We start from the raw sequence: 27807 nt of genomic DNA on the forward strand, positions 1-27807 counted from the left end.
TCTCTCTCAGTCGCCATTTTTGTGATACCTCTCCGGTTTGTACGTCAAGCCTTTCTTTCTGGAGTTGGTCCGAGTTTTTCAAGTGTAAATTCCTGTTGAAAAAGTGATAATTGCTGGACTAAAAGTGTACCAAAGTGGAGTCTGGCCCGGGAAGCACAGTTTGAAAGTACCAGAGCGTGGATTACGAGCAGATGTAAGGTGTTTTGTGCGTTGGAAAAGTTGGCAATTTTTCATCCCCCGTTTTCCCGTGCGCCGAGAGTGGGTGACGAAGAAGAAAAAATCCTGTGTTTATTAAGCGCAATGGTGGCTGATGGCAGCAGCGGCTAAGCGGGGAGCCAGCTCTGAACTGTGAGGAATTTTTCTGTGTGTTTTCTGTGTGGATTTTGCGAGACGACAACTGGAAGAAAGTATCAAGAAATTAGAAAACGGCATCCGCGATGAGCGACTCCGACGATGAGATCGTGGCCGGAGGATCCCGAGTCAACCGCCGGCTGAGACGCAGAACGGGTCCAGGTACATCAGGTGTGGCGGCGACGAGAAGGACGGCAGCAGCGGCCGGTAGAAGACGGCTGCGGGATGATAGCGAGCTGTCGAGCGAAGCCAACGGGAACAGCGATAGTGGCAGCGAAATCGAACAATCCGTTCGCAAGAAGGGCAAGAAGTTTGTACTGGATGACGACGAGGCAGGTCCGAGCGGAACGCAGCAGGTATGGTTTGGGTGGAATTTGTTGGGTGATTATGCTACCGAGAAGAGGCAGCAGCTTTCGTGCATTTTTTCCTCTTTTTTTTTTGTACGAACTGTTGAGGGTCATGAGTGTTTTGAAAGGACAAAGCTAGCAGTGCTAACTTACGGATATTGATGATTTTGTATGTGTGTACCGATGAGCTTGCCTGGTGTGTGCTTGGGTTGTCTTGTGACTTTTGACTTTGAGTGGTGGGTGATTTGCGTATTCCGTGATCGTCGTCGGGCGAAAGTGGTGATTTGCCAGGGAGCTGAACGCCTTCGGGGGGTATGGATCGGTCTGGCTATGTGAGTTTCTGCCGGTCGGAATGATAGCTCTGGAAATAATAGCGGATAATGGACATGTTTCGAAGGTGTACTTTCATCCTAGTGGCGCATTTATTCGTAGAATCGCTTTAATTGCGCTTTATGTTGGAGGCGAATAAAAGTGTGCAATCAAAATTATTGTTTGCAGCGATTTTAATCGCCGCATTTTTTTATTGATGTAAATTTACATAGAAACAAATGAGTGAATATTGCAGAAGCAGTTTGCTCATTTAGGTTAAGGTTAGGTATTTTAATGAAATTTTGGATGGTCTAAAGATTTTTAAAGCATGTCGAAGCTTCAATGCCGACGCGTCCATTTATGATGACAATCGATTACCTATTAGCTAAAAAATGACGACACAGGTAAATTTATATTAATAAAATAACTTTCAATTATTAACACATTTTCCTATTACTAATCTAATTCAGTTTATCAATAAAGTGAACGAGAGTAGGATCGTTACATACGATGTAAGCAAGAGAAAAAGATATTTGTCAACACTAGTAGACCTCAGGAGTTGATACTCTACTTAGTTCCAAAAATGCAGAAGAAAAAAAATCAACAGGCTGATTACGCTGGTTTAATAGGATGCAGTATACTGCCGTTATACGCATAAGAGTCCCACGGTGCATAAGGATTGCATAGAACATGGGACAGTTATGAGTATAACGGCAGTATACTCGCATAACAGTCCCATTAGAATAGGAAATCAAGCTTTTATGGGCAGTCTAGCAGGACATCATAAATAAAAAGTATCAAATTGGCACACTAGATGGGCCTGCTAGTGATATACGATAAAAGAATAACCAGTAAAAGTAATGGCAGTAAAACATTTAATGTCTTATAGATGGTTAGGTTAAAACCAAGGACGAATTAAGTTACCGATACGAACACCGAATTGATGAACGAACTCCTGGAGACCGATGGTAGTTTGAAGCCGGATCAAAATTAATCAGCGAGCGGCGTTCCACAATCTGAAGGGGTCCACTCGGGTGGTAAGAATTCTACACCAGCACAGTATTGTACCACGGAGTAGAGCATACAAGAGGGCAGAGTGTCACTTATCGGATCATGCAGACGAGATGGAGAGCAGTCGCCATTCTTCTTCGGCCCATGGGGACATCAAATTTAATCGCAATTTAATGAATGCACTTGTTAATTCTGAGCGCTGAGCTACAGCTCCTCGCAATCAGCGATGCAATTGTTGACCATGTACATTTTGACGTCGTCAGCGTAGAATTGCCGACATCCAGTGGGGAAGCACCGCGAAAACAAGAGATCCTAGATTACTCCCTTGGGGAACGCCGAAAATGTTCGTCAATACTTCAGAACGCATGCTCCAATCTTAACGCAAAGTAAGCGGTCCGTAAGGTAAGATTTTTAAATCACCAAATCAAGGATCCAGAATCTCCGAGTTTGCAGGGGTTCACTCACATGCAGCCTTCAGATCAGTGTAAACAGCGTTGTCTTGTGCTTCAGAATCCATGGTCAAAACGCAGCGTAACACGAATTCGGTCAAATTTGCCTTAGCTGGTCGTTTTTGATAGAATCCGTGGATTTTTTTTTGTACAGCACTGAAAATTGCCCCATTTTTTTTTTTGTAAAGGTATTGTTTATTACTGTGTTAAAACATTAATTTACACGTATTATTGTTCACAATCGATGTAAAAGTTTAGGGCACTAACATCTATTCTATCGTTAACAGAATTAACATAGTCGATGTACAATACAAAGATTTTCAAAATTTCGTTTCGTTTTCTTAGCCCTATGTTCAGAAGTTCTGGTCGAAGCAGATCCTCGATGGACAGCCTTTGCCAGCCGCCGAGTATCGTCGTAGTGCTCTGCTGTATGGAAGCCCATGCATGCGCCACGCGGGGGCAGGCACTGAACTTGGGCTGCAATGTTTCAACCGTAGCGTTGCAGTGCAAGCAGCACTCGCCGTCTGCCCGTTGGATGATCTTCATCAGCCTTCTATGCACCGTCTTCTCGTTGAGCAGCATATACAAGCTGCTCCGATGGCTTGATGACAGTTGTTTCGACCCGATATTCGTCCATATACGTCTCCAGTTTGATCCAGGATATTTTCTCTCGACCCGTGGTGTATCTGTCCACTCCAGAAGAACACGATGAATTTGGTCGCTGGAGGGGTGTTCTCAGATAAGTGGGGGGGAGAAGTGGAATTTGTTGGGCTAATAGTTTAAGGCAAGGAAGATCTGCGGGAGGAGGAATTGCTTGGTTCAGAAGGGACTGATAGTAGGGAAGGGAGCCACTATCCTGTAAGTGACGGTTCACCAGAAGCGCTTAGCATTTGAGTGCCGGCAGCTGCATTAACTTTTGTTGTAATATGTAAAGTGTAAAATTATGTCGATAGATAGTGGCATTTCCTGCTTTACCGGGAACTCGTGTTGATCCCGACCCTCTATCTCGGTACGCAAAAGTCTCCGGCCAATGAGACCACCACCAATCGGCAGAGTTTTTCCTTTGAAAATATGTATAACATGTTGACTGAAACCATTTGGCAGTCGAGATATTCAATTTAGCCGCGGTTTTGTCAATTTTTGCCAACTGTGCATTGCATCAAGGGCCAAAAACGGTTTGGGTGAATCCGTGAGCAACATCGCCCACGTGCATCCACGGGATAAATGAGAATCTCCTTCCAACAACAGGATCATACAACCGGTCAAAAACAGGCCATCCGACAGGAGGATGACCCAATGAGTGGGAAGAAGAGCCTGTCCTCTTTCACGAAATGTTAAATACAGGGAGTTGGCATTTCCACTCTCCCCATCCATTTCGCTTCAATCTCTCCCGTACCCAGCATATAATGTTTCATATAATAATGGAATGACTTTCACCTTAGGTGAGCGTTGAACGCTAAAACTTTTTCCTACCCCCGCACCAGTCCTGGATGTGAAATGTGAATGCAAATGCGATAAGTGCTACTAGAGATGAACTAGCCTAAGGCTAAAAATCTCTTAAATAAAGAATTAAAAAAAAAACGATAAGTGCTAGGAAACGGATCTAAAGGTTTCTCTAAACCCCCGTTATAGGCTTTTACCCGTTATAAAGACTGTATTCGATGAAAATTGGACACACTCCATTATTTTTAACTTTTTAGCATGTGAGTAAAAATGGCTGAAATTTTGGCTGCAAGTAGTTTACAGTTGTTTACATTGGCAGAGTTTTATCAAAATCGGTTGAGTGGTTACAGTGATGATTCGGAACACTCTTCGGATGCCTTAGGTTCTCACTTCAAAAATCCAAACGCCTCTCATCGATGGATACACTGAACCAATATGACATATTCCTGTTATGTGGAAGTCTAACAAATTTGCGCTATAAGATAATCCATTGAAAATGATATGATTGAAAATGTGTCAGGTAAATTCTATATGAATATCTGATACATTTACGATGCTGATAATTTGGTAACTTTTATATGTTCTTCATATGATAAATGAAAATCGGTCAAATTATAATAAATAACTGAAATGGATTTGAAACCCATAAGCATAAGCTTTACTTTTCACCACAATATAATATATTTGCTATAAATCAATCGAAGTAAAGTTTATGTGAAAATCACATGAAATTTACTTCTTCTTTTGACACATATATTTAATCGATTTCTAAAAATAAATCGAAAAATAAACATCAGCCAGAGAGCTTTCACAGTTGTGTCTTTTTTTATTGTAGTTGATTTGGGATTCGATCCAGAACTGTTGAGGTGTGGATGCTTTCGATGTCTGCGCTCGATTCCACTGTGCCAATGCTGACTTCAATATTGAGTTCGTTCAATTAGCATGAAGTAAGAACAGCTCTCCCGACATGGAATGTAGTGCAACGTTATGCTCGTTTTGCTAGAGTGAAGAAAAATAACACTGACAAATTTATGTTCCGTTTGGGTGATGTCGTGTATTCAAATCTTTCTCAATGCTCCTGTGTGCAATAAAACAACGACTACATTATATGAGTTCATGGAACTGGTTCATGAAGTTCGAGTACTAGTGCTGGAATCCGAATTAGCCGTGTAGAAGGCTTACAATTAGAATCTTAGCAAAGTAAATATTACAGTAGAATCATTTTTTTTTCAACCTCAATACATTCTTTTCCGGAACCCCTTATCTTATGGAACAATAACAAACAAAGATTATTCAATACAGTATCATTGTTGTTAGCAATATTTAGTACGACTAATCGTTTTAATGAGTGTACGATAACATCGTTGAAAATTGTTTCAATAATTTATAAAGAACAATCATGTAAGATGTTTTTTATTGGGAGCCATATTCATCCCGGAAAACCATGCCAAAACAAATGTTTGCTGTTGGATTTCTTAAAAGGCAAATCTATATGGCTATATAATGATTGGGATAGATCTGTTTACAATCTTTAAACTTCAAAAATCAAAGGAAACTATTCCAATGAGATATACATGTTTTCCTATACTGTAAAGTTAAATGACAGTCCAATAGTTTCTACATGTCTGTTTACACACGACATATCAATAAACGTCAAAAATCGATAAAAGCAACTCCAATAAAATATACATGATTATCTTATAAGATATATCTTTTAGTGAGCAATATTCATCATGAAAACAGGTAAATTTTACTGAATTTTTTCATAGTTCAAACTTATATGATTTTCCATTAGTTTCTAGATGTCTGTTCCCCCCCTTGACATATCAACAGTTTTTTACCATGAAATATATCAGACAATATTCATATACACGTTCGAAGCAAAGTTTTATCAAGTACTAAGTATGTGAAATTACGATAGAAATCATTCCATATCGCAGTCATTGTTTTTAAGTGATAATCCGATGGAATCTATCAATCATCACATAGAATGAATGAATCTGCTGACATTGCTATGTTATAAGATGGATCCATTAAACGGTACATGTCGATTTGTTTCAGTGTAGGTAAACAACTTGGAATCGCGTACATTCAACCGTATCCCACACTCAAAAAAGTCCACACATCGAAATATTGAAACACTTGATTTTTCATATGCACAATCACATTAACTTTAATTGTATTTCACCATGGTTCAATGTTGATTTCTAGTGTTTGAAACTTTGAAATGTTGATAATCTTTCTCTATCAATTTAAGTGTATTGCACATTGAATCACACTACTGTTCAAAATAGAAGTGTTTTACATTGAATTGCTTGTTCTGCAAGGTAAACATCGAAAACATGAGTTGTGACTTATCAGCCAGCCTCATATATCAGAACAACCGTGACCCAGTAAGATCGAACGTAGTCAACGGCAGCAGTACACCTCAACAGTCCAGGATCAATTCCCAAATCAGACACAATTAAAAAAGGCATGTACAGTGGTGACCCGATTTTGTCAGCCCCCGATTTTGTCTACCCCCGATTTTGTCAGCTTTTTGACCCGATTTTGTCAGCCTATACTGCCCATAATCGCAAGTCAGTCCCATCTGTAAAAAACTGGAAATGAGAAAACGGCGTTCAAAGATTTTACAACTTTTCTGATTTGACACTTTTTTTGGAGGGATAAATTTAAAAATAAACGTACAATGTGATAGAATGCATCTATGTTTACCATAAAATATAGAAAAAAATATCGTGAAATTTTTATTTTATGGCCAAAATCTGAATGGGACTGACTTGCGGTTACATTTAACGTCAAAGAGAAAAATAACCGCAAGTCAGTCACAATTCTATGACGATGCTGCATTAGTTTAGCACAGTATTGAACAGTAGAAAGATACCATGGTCCCATAGAACGTTATTGAATGTTTCTGGATTTGTTTTGCAGAGCAAAGGCCGGAACGTATTCCGGTGAGTATGGGTCTTCATCAGACCAGAGCTTTTCATAAACGTGCCAAACCCACCATGCGATAAATCAATTGATTATTCACATAATTCACATGAGAGTTCAAAAATAAGATCGATAAGAGTCATTATCAGTGACCAGCACCATGTTGGCCAAACCCGGACATGTTCCGGGTATACCCGAGGAAGTGGTAAATCCTTTTTAAATCAAAATCCATCAAGCGATACATCAAATCACATGAGACTTCAAAGCCATCCATTGGCGGTCAAACTGAGTATCGTAAGAACTATATTGGCCACATCAGGACATGTTCCAGATACCCTAGGGGAAGTGGACAAAATCTGTCTTGAGACAAATCTCATGATGCGATGTGTTGTCTAACATTTCTAACATATTTTTTTCTAATGGGACTGACTTGCGGTTACTTTTCGGTGTGGGACAGTTTGACTTGGTATTGTTCTTCATTTAACGTGAAAAAACCACCCTTTTTCAATAGCACATCTCAAAAAACATAGAAAGATAAACTGAATAATGATGCTAACTCAAAATTGATAAAAATGCAGATGGGACTGACTTGCGATTACCGGCATGCTCATAATTATTATACTAATAATGCTCATGCTCATAGTAGGTCATACAAGTGTATCCGCGGCATTGCACTCACAACTTTTACTGCGTACGTACTACACACTTAATCTAGCTCGGTAAAATCTCCAACAGCCGATTACCTCGGCATTTACTTTTGTTGTAATATGTAAAGTGTAAAATTATGTCGATAGATAGTGGCATTTCCTGCTTTACCGGGAACTCGTGTTGATCCCGACCCTCTATCTCGGTACGCAAAAGTCTCCGGTCAATGAGACCACCACCAATCGATTTAGCAGTTTTTCCTTTGAAAATATGTGTAACATGTTGACTGAAACCATTTGGCAGCCGAGATATTCAATTTAGTCGCGGTTTTGTCAATTTTTGCCCACTGTGCATTGTATGAAGGGCCAAAAACGGTTTGGGTGAATCCGTGAGCAACATCGCCCACGTGCATCCACGGGATATATGAGAATCTCCTTCCTATACCAGGATCATACAACCGGTCAAAAAACAGGCCATCCAACAGGATGAGGCCCCAATGAGTGGGGAGAAGAGCTCGTCCTCTTTCACGAAATGTTAAATACAGGGAGTTGACATTTCCACTCTCCCCATCAATTTCGCTTCAATCTCTCCCGTACTCAGCATATAATGTTTCATATAATAGTGGAATGACTTTCACCTTAGGTGAGCGTCGAACGCTAAAACTCTTTCCTACCCCCGCACCAGTCCTGGATGTGAAATGTGAATGCGAATGCGATAAATGCTAGTAAACGGATCTAATAATGATAACATAAGGTTTCTCTAAACCCCCATTATAGGCTTTTACCCGTTATAAAGACTGTATTCGTTAAAAATTGGACACACAGATTCGTAGAAAGATTTTGAGGTCATCTGCAAATGATAACCGAGGAGCTTCGATGACCAGATGCACGTCGTTGAAGTACAGTATAAAAAGTAACGGTCCAATGTGGCTTCCCTGAGGTATCCCTGATGTGGCGAAGAAGCTAGCTGATCTGCAATCTCCTATGGCAACCTTTAGTTGCCGACCGGTAAGATATGATCGAAACCAACTCAGAAGATAACCGCATACACCGAGCCTGCCGAGTTTAGCAATCGCAATAACATGGTTCAACTTGTCGAATGCTGCGGATAGGTCTGAATAAATTACGTCCGTTTGAACTCGATCCGACATGCCTTCGATTATATACAGACACAGCAGATTGGTGGTTGTAGAGCGGCCGATAGTAAACCCATGTTGATCATCACTCAAATACTGGTTGCAATGGGACAGCAACGGTTCCATAATCACTAGCTCGAATAGCTTCGAAACGGCACTTAACGATGTAATTCCTCGATAGTTATCCACAGTTCGTTTCCTTCCTTTTTGTGGACGGGAAACATGTGCGCAAATTTCCAGCAAGATGAAAATATGCCACTGGAGAGAGACATTCGGAACAGGCGAAGAAGCGGAATTAACATGCTAGCAATATGTCTCTTCAAAAATACAGGTAGAGCTCCATCAGGTCCAGGATTGAAGGATGATTTGAGCAGAGTCGCGGCTTTAGAAATCATTTCTGCATTAACATCAATTGCACCCAGCGTTTGATCGTTTACTGGAACGTTCCTGGCAGCCAGGTTAATGATCGTCAGTTAGTATCTCATTAGTGAATACACTGGCAAACTTTTCGGAAAAAAAAGGTGGCATACATCCTGAACGGTGGCAGCAACTTCTCCGTTGAATTCCATAGACAATGGGAGGCCGGATTCCCTGCGTTGCTCGTTCACGTCGCTCCAAAAGGATTTCGGGTGTAGCTTAAGTTTGCGCTGGATGCCTCGTTGGAAACTTGAAAAGCATTCACGACTGACTCACTGGTACATGTGATTCAGCCTCACATAATGTAGTTTCAGAGGAAGCGTGCGATACTTCGTAAATCTTCTCAATGCTTCTCTCTTGATTGACTTCAACCTACATAGCTCTCTCGTCTGCCAGGGAGGGTGAGACACTTTGTGTGTGTTCTTTTCGGGACGTGTCTGTCAATGATATATGCCAAGACATGTGAAAAGGTTTGCGCTGCAGCCTCAACGTCATCTGGATCAAGGATGTTCTCCCATACCATGCTAGACAATACATCTATGATACTACGGTGGTCAACTTTACGGAAGTCATAAGAAATCGTAGCAGGATAGTCGTCGAAATCACGCACGAGTTTGTCCTCAACAGTGACAATTAGAGGAGGGTGATGTGGAACTAGCTTAGTTAGTGCACAAGGAGCCGAGGAAATTGATGGAGCCCTGACCTGTGTGCTCACGAAGCAGAGGTCCAAACTACGACCGTTTTCGTTAACTACATGGTTAATTTGAGAAAGCGTCGCTGCGCTGTAGTTGTCGAGAAGGCTAATAGCTCCTCGCGTGAAATGTAGAGCTATCCACGAAACGCCTGGCAAATTGAAGTCACCAAAAATGAATATCTCATCAACTGGAGTGGCACTTTCGATAACTGTGAAGACTGACCGACAGCGAGTATCGATGAGTTCATTGTCGCGGACTCGATCAGGTGGAATGTACAGAGCGCATAGAAATAGTGTGCGATCACCCAGATTGATGGCTGTCCAAACCTGCTCCACATAGTTCCATGAATCGTTCTCGATGGCCTTTGCCTCCGTCCCGCCACGGACAGCTACAAGGACACCTCCACCAGTAGATTTATGGCTGTTGTTAGGATTACGATCGCAACGAAAGACCTCGTAGTCAGGACCGAAGACTTGACTGGAAACCGTTCGATAATCGAGCCACGTTTCGCACAGGACAATTATATCGTAGCAACAATCCGATACAGCTAGGCGGTACTGGTTGGGAGACCCCACCACCAAACTCGACCGCAGGTCCAGAACGACGCTGATGGCAGGAAATAGAGCGACTTAGATGGCGGGAAACAGCTAACGCGACTGGATCGAGTGGTTCGAGGTCTCCCATAATGCGACAGGCAGTGCGTTCTGGTTTACAGCGGTCCAATTCACAACGCGGCATCCAATTCTGAATCAGCATACTGGGTCTAGTCCGGAGATGGGAGTTGAGAACTCGGAAGGTCCCGGAACAGGAGAGATCAAGATGGCTGGCGATTGTAGAACATTGAATTAGGACGTGCAAAGCTATTGATATCACCATGTGAGGCACAGATACTCCCAAGTGTGTCACAATACGAACCAATTGTGTTGAGACATGGTTCAAAGCATAAGATTCACACATGAAATTGATGTCTTTCACAATAAGTGCTCAATTAAGTGTAAGACACATGATGATGACGCGTGGAATTTTTTGATGTTATCAAGACGTTCAAGGAGCATCAGACAACCAAGTGGTACCTGCAGAAAACGCGCCAAAACTGATCCGAAGAAGGCCAGAATGGTATTGAACCAATTCAAGTGTCGATCCAACATTTCGATTCTGGATGTGGCAAAAAAGGCGAATGCTTCAATTTGTTTTGTGCAAAATACAATGCAATACGTTTTGGACTACACATATACAAAGTTCGGAAGGCATCAAACTTGAAGTGACAAACAGAACACCAAAACTCGCGCAAGGAAGTTGTACAGGATGAGACCTATATCCAGGTAACTGGACTGGGACTGGAATACTAATTCGCCACCTGTAAGTTGGCCGTTCCTGAGAGTGTACGGAAGAAGAAGCTGTCGAAATACGCCGAAAAAATCTTTGTCTGGCAAGTGATTTGCGGATGTGGCAAAATGAGTCAACCCTTCATCACATCTGGGACCGTCAATGGACAAATCTACAAGGACGAATGCCTCCATAAGCGACTTTTGCCCTTCTTAAGGTCTCACGAAGGCCCGACACAGTTTTGGCCGGATTTGGCATCTTGCCACTATGCCGGCCCATCTTAGAATGTTACAGAACCAATAATGTTGTCCAACATTATGGAACTTCGCCATACCGAGGAATTTTGGGCCATCATGAAGGCAATTTCGTAAAATCCCAAAAATGATTAAAAATTAACTTGAATTAAAGAAAGTGTGGTTGAAAGTGTCTAAAGAAGTCGGCCCTAGGAGGTTCAATAAAGCAATGAAGTCAAAACATATAACAATATAGTAAGAGAAATGGATGTAATGTCGGCCTAAATGTCCCTAATTTGGGCCCATACATAAATTCAGCAATCGACTAAATTTTCGATAGAGACCAAAATATCCATTAGTACCGTCCCAATGACGTGTTCATCTAGATAAAATTGATAAATAGCAGATTTTTAGCGATGGGCCCAATCTTAGATCCATAGGCCAACATTAGAGCCATTTCCCCTAGTACTTCATTTCCAGAAAGTTTAAACAGAATCGGACTTAAGGAAATTTTTCTATCTATTTTGTGTGTCCAATATTGTTCGAATACAGTCTTTAATAAATCTGTTGTGTAATGCAATGAAAGCATTAAAAGGGATTCGATCCTGCCAATGAAATAACGAAATGTTTTTTTTTCTTCATCTTTGCAGGTTAGAGGCAATGCGAATTCCGAGTGGGAATCCGATTGGAACAGCGACGAGGAACAGGCGCTGCTCGATTCGGGTGGAAAGAAGGCCGCTGCTGCCCTGGTCAGCAAACTGGGCTACGCTTCGGATTCGTCAACCAGCAGCAACGACAGCGAAAAGTGTCCCATCTGTTTACTTTCGCTGACCGATCTGGAGATCGGTGTACCGGAGGTGTGCGAGCACGTGTTCTGTGCTCCCTGTATCGAGGAGTGGTCGAAAAATGTCACGACCTGTCCAATTGATCGTAAAAACTTCGACGTTATCAACGTCTATAAAAGCATCGATCGGAAGGAGTTGGTTCGTAAGAATCAAGTCCAAGTCAAGGCGCCCGATGATGTGCCCGTCGTTGAGGATCATGAGCTGACCTACTGTGAAGTTTGTCGCCGACCGGATCACGAAGATACCATGCTTCTGTGCGATTCGTGCAATCTGGGCTACCACATGGACTGTCTGACTCCTCCTCTGACGGAAGTCCCGTCAGGATCCTGGTATTGCGATTGCTGTTTCGCTTCGGGTTCCGACGAAGACGACGAAGAGGTTCAGGATTTGCTCAACGATCTGGATGATATTGGTGGGGTTCGTCCAACTCGAATGCGTCTACGTATGAACAGTCCACCGAGGATCGTTCGCACCAGACAGAGTGAACGCATCCGTGCCACGATCCTCACTCGTACTTCAACGTCCGTTCGATTGAATGTTGTTGATGATCCGAATCAACCGGGTCCATCTACTAGAAGGAGAATCGGAACAATCGGAACGACAGGAGCAGCCGCTGCTGCTCCTGCCAGAACGGTACGCAAACGCCGAAAGCGTCGTACCCGTCGAAAAATTCTACGCATGATCATTTCCGAGTATGATGTGGACAACGACGATGAGAAATTTGCTATCAAAAGAAAGAAAATCTACAACACGCTCAAAAAACTAAGCAAAAAACGTTCGAAGCGCAAGCGTGCATCCCGCAGGAGTAAGGCTGCTGAGCTGACTCCAGGGTTGAACCAAGAGGGAGCCGATCTTCAGCGCCAGCGTTTCAGTACCGGCATTCCATCGTTGAAGATCTTTGGGGGAGCAAACGATTTGGATTACTTTTCTGACGACGATCAGGAGGACATGGAAGCGGACGTTTCGCTTGGCGGTCGAGGTGAAACGGCCGTTTCCAGTATTCGCGCAGCTCTGAGGAATCCACTAGGCCGTAGACGGGCTCTGAAGAGTGGTTTTGAGGCAAGTTCGACCAGTAGATCTGTTGACTTGCTCGGAAGTATTATGGAAAATCAGGAACGCTGGCATTCCAAAAATGGACTTGGAGATGTTAAGATCGACAATGGCAAGATTATCTTCAAGAATACAAGCCCGCAAAAGAAAGACTCGAATCCTCCGGGAGCGACCCAAGCTGGAATTGGGCATAATTCTCAGAGCAATGTTAGTCTATCCGAATCGAATACTGGAGCGGCTGACTCTACTAGTTCCAATCGAAATGGCCAATCAGCAGGCGAGTCGGAAGGTGCAGCTGCTGTTGCGTCTAGTTCCACTTCCGGGGCCGGTGGAAATGATCAAAATAATGACAGTGTTCCTGATCCATCGGATATGTCCATATTTGTAGATCTTCCACCGCTGAGCAACCCTACCGAGGAGGACGAAGAAGACGAAAAGAAAAAGAAAAAAGATTCATTCGACATGTTCGGAACGGATCCAATTCCACTGCCTTCTGCACCGGCACCTGGTCCGGCCCAATCCGCATCGACCAATCCGGTTCCAGAGAGCACTACTGCTGACGATGGTCTCGCTCCAGGAACATCCAGAGGATTCGGCAAGTTCAAGTATACAATGACCTCAGAAGCCAACAACTGCCCCAACTTTTCCGTGTATTCATCCGAAACACTCGAATATGCAAAGGGTTGTGGTGAAGAACCGTACGATCCATTGGACAGTGAACAGAAAACGGACGACGAATTTGAGGAACGAGATGAAGATTTAGTTCAGCTGGATGACGAAGAGCCTCCAGTGCAGAAACCACATGACACTCCTGTCGAACCCGACCAGGAGCATATTCCCAATGGGACGGACAAGCTCCCAGCCGGAGATCTGGATCACGATGCTTTCGATTCCGATTCCGAGGATGAGTTGAAAAAGATTGAAGAATCATCCGCTCCTATTGGTCCCGAACCTGAACCGACAAATGAACTGGAGGCTTTGACACCGCCTCTAACCACCACGGTGGCTGCCGCTTTGGCATCTTCGGGAACGGCTGTCACAACGACAGCCGGACTTCAGACGGGAACGGTAGTTGTCGGTGAAGCAAGTACCACCACTACCAGTGTTCCTAGTGGTGGTGCACCTGCTAATTCGGCCCAAGGTGAAGAGGATCGCAGCTACACTCCGTGTTTGGACGAAAAGTACCAGGAAGCAGCACGTCGAGAACAGGACAAGAGTGGTTCAACACCGACACTACCGCCACCGTCTGGTAGTACGAAGGAAGGTAAGTTTATAACTAGAATGATGTGATGCTTTCAATAGGATTTAAAAATCCACCCGTGTTCATTTCAGGTATCGATGGCATGGATACGGAAATGATATCGGACGAGGACGAAAACACGTTCAAGGAAGACGAAGCTCGGCCAACGTCAGCATCGAAGCCGTCCTCTTCGGGAACTAAGAAGAAGGACCTCACCTTCAAGAAGGTAAACAAGAAAGGCAAGGAACGTAACTACCGGGATAAGGAGACCAAGAAACGAGATCGCAATGACAATGACAAAGAGAACCATGATCGTCGTTCACGGGAGCGCAACCGCCAACGCCAGCGTCCGAAGCGAAAGGAACTGCAACGCTACGATGTGCGCACGGTAATCGAGAAGCGTCCAAGAGTAATGAAGGATCCATTCGGAAGAGATGTTACTCCGAGGCAGCGCTCCAAGACTCGTAGCCGCAGCCGAAGTCGTAGTCGCAGTCGCACCCCAGAACGTCGTCGAGAGATGTCAATTTCATTGAGTCCGGAACCTCCGCGACGATTCAACAGAAGACGATCACTTTCACCAAGATTCAGGGGACGAAATCGTTCGCCACTGCCGTTCCGTAGAAACGCTTCAAGGTCTCCCTCAAGAGGTCCAAGATTGAGATCCATTAGTAGGCCACGATCGAGATCTCCAGTGGTTGCGCGGCCACGCGTTGTGACAAGATCAATTTCAAGATCTCTCACACCACCTCGCCCTAGACTTCCACGATCTATTTCGAGGCCTCTGAAGTCACGTTCCCGGTCACCAGAAGTTCGGGGAGCAAAGATAAAGAAGACTAAGAAAAAGAAGCGTGTGGCTTCGGCTAGTAGAAGTCGCAGTCCAAGTGTAGATCGTGGTAAGAAAAAGGGCAAGAAGGGTCGCAAGAAGAAAAACAAACACCGCAGCAGATCCCCAGCTGGTAAAAAGAAGAGGACCAGAAGGAGGTCTGCTTCACCCATGATGTCACGTTCTCGTTCAAGATCACCGTCGATTCTTCCGGCGCAGACCACAGGAGTTCTTACCGAACGGTTCGCCAAGGTCCGACAGCAAAACTCGTGGACTCCTCCACCGCCGGTCAGACCGAAAACGAACGGAACGAATTTGACGGTGATTCTTACCAATGAGGAAGCACTAGCAAAACAAGCGAAGGAACGCGAACGGAAGCGAAAGGAAGCAAGACGCCGGGATCGGGCACGTGACAAGAATCTACCCTCGAAGGAAGTATTTACATCAGGTGATAATATATTAGTTAGTGTTAGTTTTAACGACAAAAATTTGAATAAAGAGAATGTAGCAGCCGCTGAAGGCGAAGCGTCCGCTGCGGTGACACAAAAGAGATTGAAAGACATGGCTAAGAAGCGAGCAGAAGCTGAGAAAGCCAAGCGAAGACGTTTGGAACGTTTGAAGAAGACGCGCGGCGAAGCTCCCAAGCCAGTAGTTATCATCGATCTTGACAGATCACCGTTCCGCGTTATGACGCCTTCTCCTAGGGCAGTTATTGTGCTCAGCGATAGTGACAACGAGAAAGATAAAGACCGTCGAGAGGCGGATGCGAACCGCACCGGCGCAGCAAGCAATCAACAAGTTAACGCAGAAACTAGTACTAATGGACCGTCTTCGTCGTTGCGAAAGTCTCCTGCCGAACGACACGAGGAGGACATGTTTGGTCCCAAAACACCACCAGGCTTCCCCAGCCAACCGCAGCCCTCGCAGAGCAAAGCTCAGGCGCCAAAGTTTTCCATGCAAGTCAAATCGAAAGCGTCGAATATTCGTCCGTTGAATCTCCTGTACGAACCAGGCGAATTGGACGAAGGTAAAACACCCGAGCGGATGGATAATGCCGAAAGCTCGTACAACATGGTCGGTCCAAATACACCTCCAGAACCGGCTCCACAGTCTCCTTCGCCGGATGTGTATGATCCGTTCGAACCAACGAAATCTCCTTCCCCCTCTCCGTCACGGCGTGACAATGTCTCGATCGAACGTCTTTCTGACCTGGACGATGCGGTGCTTCCTTCCAGCAGTGGCAAACCCGACGGACCAGACTCAGGTACCGTGGGTGACCCGAAGGCCGACTCCCAGAACCAAGACGAAGCAATGAATGGCGAAACCGACGGTCCACGGGGTAACAAGATCACAATCCTCAGCAACATTGTCATTAGTCAACCATCAAATAGCGCCTCGGGCGTAGTAAGCGGTTCTGGCGTCGTTTCGGCTAGCCAGAATAACGGTGGTGACGACTCGGACGTCATCTTCGATGACTTCGTTTCATCTTCTGCTCCTGTGCCCAGCAGCAACGTTGGTTACAACAGCACTGCCAACCAGTCGAACCCAATCAAGTCGTACAGCACGGCCGCAAACTCATCGAGCTTGATCTCGAAACTACCACTGCCACCGGGAGCTACTGCCGGTCAGAAGTTCAATGACTTTATCAACCCTACCGATTCGCCGTACTCTCCGGGAGCGAGCGATTTCGATGATCTGTTCGAAGCGGGCGGTGATTTGGATTCTCCTCCGCCGGCACCAATGAAGCAGTCCTACAAACCGACAAAAATCGTCTCGAAAGGAGCCAAGAAGGCAGGTGGCTCTTTCGATACGTTGTTTGGCGGTTCGCCTGCCAATAACTTTAAACGGGGCAAAAAAGGAACGCATAAACGGAAAGGTACAATTTGGGTGGAGATTTGAAAATGTACTGAAAATTAATGGTTTATTTTAAAATTTCAGCCAAAGCGAAGGGTGGCGATGATGAGGAAGATCTTTCCAAGTTGTCTACGAAGGATAGGGTAGGGCACGGTTTCAACTTTCAATCGACACTGGTTTATCCCTTTGGCAATGTTAATGCTAATCGATGGGCGTTCTCTGTTTGCTTGTTTTGTGTATTTGCAGTTCCTCAAGAAGTTGAACCGATTGGAAAGAGTCGTGGAAGAGGTTAAACTGGTCATCAAACCGTTCTACAACAAGAAACAAATCAACAAGGATGAGTACAAGGACATTATGCGACGTGCTGTTCCGAAGGTAGGTTCCGTTCGGTGTCCCTGTAGAATTGGCATTGGTGAGATCCGACGAGGAGAATCTCGGGAACCATTTTTTAAAGAACTTGTTGGCCCGAGGGAAGCATACGTTAGGTCAACTGGGTTTCCCAAAAGCAACTCTTCGTCGATTTTCGCTTTTGTTAATAGTTTGCTAGTTTTAACGTTTCTCGGTGCGTTTGCTGTTGCTTTTGATAACCAATACAACCTGTTACAACTCTGCATTTAGCAAATTCTAGAAAATTGTTTCGCTTAGCTGTAGCAATGCAAAGAGAAAATTTATGAAGAGTATCGTTCATAGCATGCACACTGTCGAATTACCAGATTGCGAACATACTAACAGCAGATGCGGACTTGAATGAGAAAAATTATCGAGCATACATCCCAAGACATCTGGTGTCACTGGTGTGATCGAAGGGGTACCACTACATACTTCTGAGCAGGAAATCGCAGAGGAAATGGAATGCGAATGTCCAGTAATGACAGTCTACCTACCGTATGAACTGACACGTACATGGAAGAAAAGAACCAACCATGCGAGTGAACAGTTGACGTCAGAGCGTTTAATAGGAACACTTTACTTTGCCAGAATTGTCTTCGGTACAATCATCTGGCTGCAAACTGCAAGAGCAAGCGGCGCAGTGATAATTGCTCGAGGACACAGGACAAGGAGGAAGATTACAACGAAGTGGACCACATTACTACGGATACCAAATGCCCAAAACGTACCAGGCAAAACAATGTACAGGCGATCAAGGCACAAACGAACCTGACAGCGGTTGAAGAGTGGAGTACCAATCAATCGACCACATAAACGTACAGCAGAAAAGTAGAAAACAGATGTGCAGAAAAATGTAAATGGGGTGGGCTTGTTCAATAAGTTTAAGGTCACGGGTGCAGAAAATTGGATAAACAAACTACGACAGGTCAACAGTCCACTCCATCAACGAGCATGGCGGCAATTCCCAAGGAGAAATTTGCGAATTTTGTTTAGAACATGATCAGAGAAGGTAAAATTAACCCCCTTAGTTTGGAACTGACACAACCAAGCAAAAATGTAAGTAACATAGAACAGTCTATGGATAAATAAAGACGAAATTTTACGACGATTTTGACTAAAAATTACAAAATTACGAATCGTAGTGTTCTCGGAAACTTGGACGAAGCCAAGTGAGAAGACAAGCCGAGCGTACAGAATAAGTGGGTATCATCAGAGATACTTGCAGCAAGACAACTATGGCGGAGTCGCAGTATATTGTTTATTGTTATGACGAAACACGTCAGCTGATACATTGAAGTCGATCATATAAAAAAGTAGTTGAATTGGCGGCTGACTGCTCGAATTGGCTCGTGTTGTGTATAATTCCGGATCCGTGGTTCCAAAAACAGAAAGTCGCGTTGACGAAGAGACCTCTCAGGGGCATACATATTAAGCTGTGACAGCAGTGTTGGACAGTCAATGTAAGCAGCTTTCCAGCGAACATAGCTTGAGCGACCGTCCGTCTCACCTCTAATGGCTCGATTCCCAGGAGACGGCAACGCTCCTCGTACAGTGGCAAGTTCGTTGGGTCACGCCAGTTGAGAAAACGAAGAGCATATCCCACAAACTTGCGTTGAACGGATTCAATTCTAGTGATCCAGCTAGCATGGAAAGGGCACCAAACAACTGAGCTTGACCCAATAATTATCGCACAAGCGAGCAGTAGAGTGACCTAAGGCAAGCGGGTCACGGAACTCGTCGGCAATTTTGAAAATAAAGCCCAATTGCCGATTAGCTCTGGAGATGATGTAATTGTAGTGGATTCTGAAAGTGAGTCTGCAGTACAAGGTAACGCCGAGATTCTTTATGTGCTCTACACGAGCAAGACAGCGTCCGTAGAGAACATAGTCAAACATGATTGGATCGATTTTTCGGTGATAGGAAATAATGTTACATTTTTCTATGCTAAGACTCATCAAATTTCTTGAGCACCAGCCAGCAAAAATGCCTAACATATTCTGGAGATCCCAGCAGTCTGAGAGGCTTTTAATAATTTTGTAGATTTTCGTATCATCCTGATGGTATCAGAAAGGCGACGTCGTTTAAAAAGATCGAAAACAGTAGCGGTCCTAGGTTACTGCCTTGCGGAACTCCCGAGTTGTTTGAGAAAACATCCGATTCCTACGCGCCAATCTTGACATGTACATAGCGATTCACCAAGTAAGATCTGAACCATTCCACAGCAGTTGACGAGATGCCAAGTATCTCCAGCTTGGCCAGCAAGATATTATGGTCCACCGTGTCCAATGCGGCTTTTAGATCCATATACGCAGCATCGACTTGCCATCCTGAATCCATGCATCGCAGACAGTTAGAAGTGAAGTGCACCAGGTTCGTGGACACGGAGCGCTTCGGGTAGAAACCGTGTTGTACTGTATCGATATAATTTTTGCAGCGTGCGAACAGAGCACCATTTATGATAATCTCGAACAGTTTTGAGCAGGCACACAGGGAGGTGATTCCACGATAATTTATGACATTCCGTTAAGTTTCCAGCGGCAGCGGAACTCACATTGCTGTGCCGAGGGATTGAATAGCCTCGCAATTGGAAGGCAGAGATTGGCTACACAACGTTCTAGAACTGATGACGGAATGCCGTGAGGTCCGGCGGCGAACGAGAGCTTCAGTTTGCGTGTGGCGGCTATCACCACGTCTTCTGAAATGCGCGGAATAACGAAACTAAACACATCACGTGGCATCCCAGCAGTAGCGTCCAGCACTTGTGTTGGCGAAGTCATTCCCGAGAAACATGGAACAAGGCAACCCGGATTCCTTCCATTTGGAGTTGACAAACGACCAAAAACTTTTCGGATTCGTGCGAAGGTTCGCTTCCGTGCGTCTCACGTGTCGATTATAGAGAAAACGATTGTAATTTCGATAACTACGGCTCGTAAAATTGAACAGTCGAGTTTGCAATACTTTCGGAGGGCGACAGAGCGTTGACGTTTTAGCACGCGTAGGCGTGGGTTAGACCATGCAGGCTTTAGCGGAGGTCGTCGAGCTGGGACAATGCGGAAAATAGCATCTTCCAGTGCAGCACTGAAAAAATCCACAGCATCATTCACGCTAGCGGCTGTTTCGATAAATTGCCAATCAATTTCCGCAAGCGCATTGTTCAATGCAACATAATCAGCTCGGCGAAAGTCCAAAGAGTAGCACTCATAGGAAGGCGTAAAAAAACGGCATAGGTAAACTAAATGACACGACGAGAGCGGGATGATCGGCATCTAGATCAATCAGTGGTCCGGTAGTGCGGAATCATTTGCCAGGACAAGATCTAGCAAACGTCCTTTTCGGTTCGGAAAAGTATTCACTTGTGTGAACCCGTAAAAGTTAAAACCGTTCAAAAGAGCACAGCAAGCAACCGGCATATGCGAAAGCAGTGGATCAATTAATGGTGTGCCACTGTCTGTAAAGCGCCACTGCAGACCAGCTTGACTGTAGTCACCAAATACGAAAGCGGGAGAGCAGGGACTTAATTGTGACGAAATTGAGCCTAACGATTCCACATGCTCACGGATGATCGTGCAGTCGTTTTTGCGGTCGGGAGGCAGGTAGATTGCGCCTACACTAAGCTTGCTTTGTGGAAGTTCTACGACAATCCACAGCTGTTCCAGTTGACTGGAAATGGGTGACGTACTTCCGTAGCTGGTTAGTCTCGTAGATACTGCAATCAGGACTCCGCCACCGCGCGATTTTTGACTGTTTAGAGCAGACCGGTCAGTTCTGAAGACGGTGACTCGAAAAGTTGCGATGAGTAAATTCGGTCGTTCGGCCACGTTTCCGTCAGCACAATCAAATCATATTCGGCCTCCGCAACAGCCAGGAAAAACGAGTCGATTTTAGTCCTCAGCCCACGCACGTTTTGGTAGTAGATCCGGAGACCATTCGAGGAGCAATCACGAGAACTAGAAATCGAAAGGACATCAGGTACCGAAAGCTCGGAATCACTAACATACTCGCCTGAGGTTGCAGGCCGGAGGCCCCCGATACCATCACCGACCACAGGACCGGGACGATGACGATGGCGGATGTCTGCAGCAAGCGCGACTGGGTCGGGAGGTTCGGAAGCTTCCTCAGTGCCTGTTTTAGGGTGTCCCGGATCCGAGGAAGAGCAGGTGGCGGCATAAACCTGCTGGCAGTTGGCACGACGGATACATGGACATGATGTGGCTAGTATGGAGGTCGCAGAACCGGAAACACAGCTAGAAGTTGAAGCGGTATCAGGAAAAAGAGAGGCTAAATCGTCAATATACTTGCCAGTAATAGCTGGTTGGAAGACCCCCGACCTACATCTACACTCAGGGCCGAGACGACTATGCAGAGCGCTGGCTGGAATAAGCGCGACTGAGGCAGAGAAATTAGGGGCTTCCACAGTGCTATCCACGATGCGTCTCGGTGGTGATGGTGGTGGTCCAGAGGCAGTAGAGCTAGCAGCATTATTCTTGGAAATCGTGGAAACATCTACGGTGTATTCCGGATGGGCAGATGGACCATTCGGGGATAACGAAGACGCATCGTTTAGCCTCGAAGGATTCGGGAGTACCTGCTCAACATTGTTCCATGAATCGTTCTCAATGGTCATTGCCTCCAACCCGCTACGGACAGCTACAAGGACTCCTCCACCATATGTTCAACGCAAATACAACTACCAACAAATGGACCTCACGGGGCAATCGGATCAGATCCAGATAACTGCTGTCAAAATGCTGCGATTGGACGTCAACTCTCTTTTGTCTCAACTGGACTGCTACAGCAAAGCCGTCATTCCGGGCAATTTCAATTGTCACCACTACTTACGGGGCAACACCACCTGTGGCAGAAAAGGAGCAATATTGATGGACGCCATAAATAACTCAAACCTGCTTTTGATGAACGACGGATCAAAAACATTTGCTCCAATAGACATTGCAAAAAGAGCCACAGCAGTTGATTTATCACATTGAGTGGAAAGCTCTTCCAAAATCCATTGGAATGAGAATAGTTGATAGAAGCGATCTGGACTACACCTGACAAGCATTTCATACCGCTTTTCATAAACCATCGAAAAATACTCGAAGAGGGCTCGAAATGGAACAATGAGGAAGTTCAAAGCTTGGACGACTTGGAGAAACAAAGTAAAACAATGCGTAAACAAGAACAGAAAAGTCAGTAGACATACTCCTAAAGCATGGTGGAATGACGAGGTAGAGAGAGCATGGAAAGATAAGATGGAAGCCGTTAGAAGGTTTCATGGACAAAGTACTATAGAAAACGCTATAGAGGTCAAAAAATATTCGGCGATATTTACTAGATAAAAGTGAAGCTATTAAAACACAAATAGAAGAGCTTGCGGAAACGGTGGATCCTCGAACAAGCTCGAAATAATAGCAAGGATATTAGGGAAAGGCAATAAAAGGAGAGTTAAAAATCCAATACAGGAGAAGAGTTTCTGGATGTACACGTTGGAAAAAAAATGATGAAGACATCGAGGTACCGTTATCATATGGCCCGGTATTTCAATACAACCTGTTGAATGCAGGAAAATGGAACCAGATTCTATTATCAAAGAACTCGAAGTCAGCCCTTTCCAGAGATATGATTACATACGGTATGCTCAAACAAATCAAACCTGATATAAGAGATAATAATCAACCAAATGTTCATATCAGGTACACTGACTTTAGAGGTGAACTAGCCTAAGGCTAAAAATCTCTTTAATAAAGAATTAAAAAAAAAGGTACACTGACATATAACCTAAAAGAATTAAAAATTGTTGCGATTCCGGGCTGGGATCAAGGTACTGTGCAGGGGAAAAGGCCAATAGCCCTGATTCCAACTATCACTAAGATCATCAACACAGCTGTGTTGGTTGGAAATGATTCATAACCATCTAAGCGATCGAAACATCTTACCAAAAGTCTCCTTCGGGTTCAGAAGAAATGTTTCTACACAGACAAACAGACATAATTCTTGCGAGTTGTTCATCGAACAAGCATTTAACGGACAATTTAAAAGTATCGTAATTGGTGGTACCGCCAACTGTGGCGCGCATAGTCAATTCCATTGCGTTTGACGTTTACACACTACCGCCATCTATTCAGCGAAGTGCCCACCACAGTGTACTAAACAGATGTTTTAGCTACGGTGTTTTACTGTGAGAAATATTCAATGAATTATGTCTGTTTGTCTGTGGTTTCTACGTCATACTGTGTTAATAACGTGGTGAAACAATAAAATAGAGGGATATATCACAGCCATGACATTCCTAGACTTAACGAATGCATATAATTCTGTTAAAACAGATGGGTCACGTCTTTTTTGAAAAACAGAAAAGTGGAAATGATGGTTGGAGAAAATTAAGTTTCAACACTGAACAACACTATTTCTAACCGTTCGCTTTCATACACCATTGCAGATTTGCCACAGCCGTACGGGGGAAATCAATCCGATCAAGATCCAGAAGCTCATCAAGGCCTACGTGCGCAAGGTTCGTGCCCGGCGACGATTAGCCAAGAAAGGCACCGGAGGTCCCGGTCCGCTCGTGGCTCCCGGTGCAGCGAATCCGATGATCATCTAAGGAGCGTTTCCACATATTTCCTCTCCTTTTCGGAACTCCAGCAATATACCCAACAAATACAAACAAACTCACATACACACATACCCTTTCCCGTATTGACTCCACGGGATGGTAGCATGGCGGTGCTGCCAGCAAGTGAAAATTTGGTAATGTTTTTGTTTTTGCTTTATTTTTACTTCGTTTTTGACGAACACACTTTGCTGCGCGGCACATTTCAGTGGGAAACAGTGTAAGGCTTGGCAATACTTACTACTATTGTTGATGCACTTTTACGCGTTTGAGTCCAATTGCATGAAATTACTTGAACAAAGTTTTCCCTTACTGGGGTAAAAAATGCGCAAGATTGTAAAAAAAAAAAAGAATTGAACAAATTTAATAAGTGAGGCAAAATGACGCATCTACTTGAAACATAAGGATTCCTTATCGAATGAAACGACTAGTTTTTTTTGTTGTCTAGAATTAAGTAACCATTAGGACACACGATCACGCATCAATTTCACTCATAATTGTGGTAGAAAGTTGCTACACAGAAAGTCTAGTTAAAAAAGGGTATTTATAACAATTATCATAATGAAATATTTATTGAATATACAACAATTACTAGGAGTTAATGTAAGTTGATTAGATTGTGCTAACTGTAGAGAATAATCTCTGAATAAGGTACATTATCAGTGTAAAGTTTGTCCAATTACAATCTAGCTATTGTCTTAAAGCTGCGTTCACAATGCCCTGTTCGTTATTCTTTGACATCGTTCTGAACAGCATGGCTCGAGAAAGACATCTCCCGAACACGGCCCGGTCCGATAGTTGATTGGATCGGGCTTTCGGAAGAGCAGCTCGTGCAAATCTAGATCCCTTCCACAATCACAAAATCAGCCCTGATTCGATGCAATTGAGACTTCGATCAGCGAACAATGCTGATCTTGAGCGAATGGTAGAATTTCCGACTGTCGAAATGGATCCATCTACCTATGAAAGGATAGCAGTTCACATCCCTTGCGAATGTGTTTATATGGATGCACCCAAAATGTAAAACAGCCGTAATAAGGATCGTCTACTACCTACTACAATTAAAAGTGAGTAATTTTAAATCTGTAGTATTGCCTGTGAGGAACATATGAATTCATCTAAATACACAACAGAGAAAATGCTAAATAAAAGTAAATAGTTTAAGAATAGTTCGGTTTGTCGGGGTTTTGATTGGGAACGAAAATACCTTTGGATATTGGGGATTGTCATCTGGAATGATGTTTTTGATTTCGGCTTCTGGCATGGTGGGGCTGGTATATTGTTAATGTCATTATCAGACCACAATTGTCGAGGAGAAGACATAAGGCTTATACTCGAAAAAAAATGCACCATTTTTATCCGTGAGTAACTTTTTTATCCGTGGGTAAAAATTGATGAAAATTTGGGAATAACTAGTTTGGAGTGAATTGTTTACATGTGCAAAATTTCATAACAATCGGTTCTCAGTGGTTATTGAGATGTCATCGAAACAAGAAGAAAAAGGCCGGAGAATTTCGCGCGCCGTCATGGAAAATCCGACTGCGACCTTGAGATGGATCGGAAGACAACTGGGAATTACCCATACAACTGTGTCTCGGGTGGTAAAATCGTTTAAGGAGTCCCAGACGACCGAGCGGCAGGCTGGAAGTGGAAGAAAATCGAAGACAGCTGACCCTGTGAAGGCCCGGAAGGTGTTGGATTATTTCAAGCGTAATCCGAACCTTTCGATTCGCGACGCGGCTCTGAAAGCAAAGTGTTCCGCCTGGTTCATTCAGCAAACCATGAAACGAGCTGGGCTTCGTGTATTCAAGGTCCGGAAGGCACCGAACCGGCGTGATCAACAAAACACGTACATTACAATGGGTACCATCAACAGCGAAATTTACCGCACCGAGTGTCTCCAGAAGCGTCTGTTGCCCTTCCTGCGGTCACACGGAGGCGAGACATTATTTTGGCCGGACCTGGCATCATGCCATTACGCGCGATCGACGTTGGACCAAAAAGGTCGGCTCCACCATTGCACAAAATGTAATGAGGGGTCTTAAGGGAAAGCTGCGGGCTTTCAGCAATAGAAAGGAAATTGAATAAAGTAATTATGCCGAAACATAATCCATATGTATTAGTTCATTCCCTGAAAGTTTCAAGAAAATCCGACTTAAAATAAATTTTTGGCGAATACTTTTGTCTGGTGCCTTTTTTTCGAGTACAGGCCTTATACCATAGAGGTAACTCTAAGACCACTGGGTCCCGAAGAAAATCATTATTATTTTTGGCTCACTCAGTACCAGAACAACGGTCCCAAGCAGTCCCAAGCTATTTCACTCACCCCTGCATGTTCTGCATGAATCCACACACCCCTGATGTTATCTGTCAAACTTTCATAGCGAATCAAAACAAACATAGTGTAGTAATAGAATTTCAACTAGAATAGGGTACGTTAATCGTTTGCTTGGGACCAATAAGCTACTAAAGTGGTGAGCCAATTTAAAATCGTTAGTTTCGTATTGATTGTTGGTATTACCCTCGGTATTTCCGGTTTTATTATTTATTTATTGAAGCTCTCTCAACGTGTTAAGGCTGGCGCACAATGCATAAGTTTCCAGATTTTTTGACAGATAATGCATGGGATAACCGTCGAAAAACCAGAAAACTTATCCATGCTGCGCCGGCCTTTAAACCAGCGATGCCCAACGCACAGTGGGACAAAATCAAAAATAGTGGAACATGGCTATTTGCGACAAAACTATTGAGTGTAGCATTGTGATGTCTTTTAGAATTTTTCTTCATTTTTTGAGTACTCAAATTGATAAGTGAACATTTTTGATTAAGAAGGGGTTTACACTAAGATAAAAAAAAACTTTCTTATGTCTTGTTGAAATTGATGAACATCTATGGAAACCAGTGATGAAAAAGTTCGCGAAAACTCACTATGACTTGCGAACTTTTCCCTTGGTGAACTTCGTGAAATATCGCGAACTTTTCCAACACTGATGGAAACATTGTAGATGAAGTCATTTTAAGAAACTTTGTCGAAGATGTCTATTTTCTATCTCTCAAGTGGACGAAGTTATAGGATGAAAATGGAATACTATCGCTAGTACCCCTTTAAAAACCTATTTTACCATAACTCTTTAGGTTGATATTTTCATTTTTTTTCAATGTTTTACAAAGTTGTAAGTGCTCTAAAAATGCACATTTTTGTTCAATGAAGCATATCGCTATATCTCTTCATGCAAAGGCTTTACATATGTATTTATAATTTTTCAACACTAACTTTAAAGGGGTGTATCTTGCAGGTTAGCAGGTATTAGCAGCTAAACTTGACGTAATTTCGTTCAGCAACTTATACCCTATTGTTATTGCGTGATCCAAAGGGATGCCTAATGATTGTCCCTCTTTTGTCGATGGAAGTTATGGCCATGTCCCTCTTTTTTTTAATTTCGTCCCACTGTGCAACGTGAGGCCCACGGGACGATGATGTAACTCTCGTCCAATTTTGTTCATCACTATGAATTTTGGCCCAGAATGAATAAGAAATAAACAAAATGCAGCTTGAAACATGTTCACCGAACAAAGATACAGCCATTTAAAAACATTTTTTTTTTTATTATTATTATAGTCACTTAACTTAACCACTACGCCGGGGTCGCCCCCTATTTAAAAACATAAGATTAGTAAAGTTGGTCTTAAACAATCAGCATTA

General features: G+C 43.7%; 1 protein-coding gene across 1 annotated transcript; it reads left to right on the top strand.

Moving 5' to 3' along the window:
• Positions 1–25273, top strand: LOC135712699 (PHD and RING finger domain-containing protein 1-like). The gene is made up of 6 exons (XM_065235682.1): positions 1–707; positions 11946–14454; positions 14523–17129; positions 17192–17250; positions 17354–17482; positions 23934–25273. Exons 1-6 carry the CDS (start codon positions 438–440, stop codon positions 24093–24095), a joined length of 5736 nt encoding a protein of 1911 aa, XP_065091754.1. The 5' UTR covers positions 1–437; the 3' UTR covers positions 24096–25273.
• The last annotated feature ends 2534 nt before the right edge of the window (positions 25274–27807 follow it).

Source organism: Ochlerotatus camptorhynchus, unplaced genomic scaffold, assembly GCF_037179485.1.
Source record: "Ochlerotatus camptorhynchus isolate MF236.1 unplaced genomic scaffold, CSIRO-AGI_Acam_v1.1 ptg000503l, whole genome shotgun sequence".
NCBI classification, from domain to species: Eukaryota; Metazoa; Arthropoda; class Insecta; order Diptera; family Culicidae; genus Ochlerotatus; species Ochlerotatus camptorhynchus.

Coding starts and splice junctions, on each gene's coding strand:
- LOC135712699 (XM_065235682.1), top strand. CDS start 438: ATGAGCGACTCCGACGATGAGATCGTGGCCGGAGGATCCCGAGTCAAC. Junction 708..11,945: donor GTCCGAGCGGAACGCAGCAG/GTATGGTTTGGG, acceptor TCATCTTTGCAG/GTTAGAGGCAATGCGAATTC. Junction 17,251..17,353: donor AGTTGTCTACGAAGGATAGG/GTAGGGCACGGT, acceptor GTGTATTTGCAG/TTCCTCAAGAAGTTGAACCG.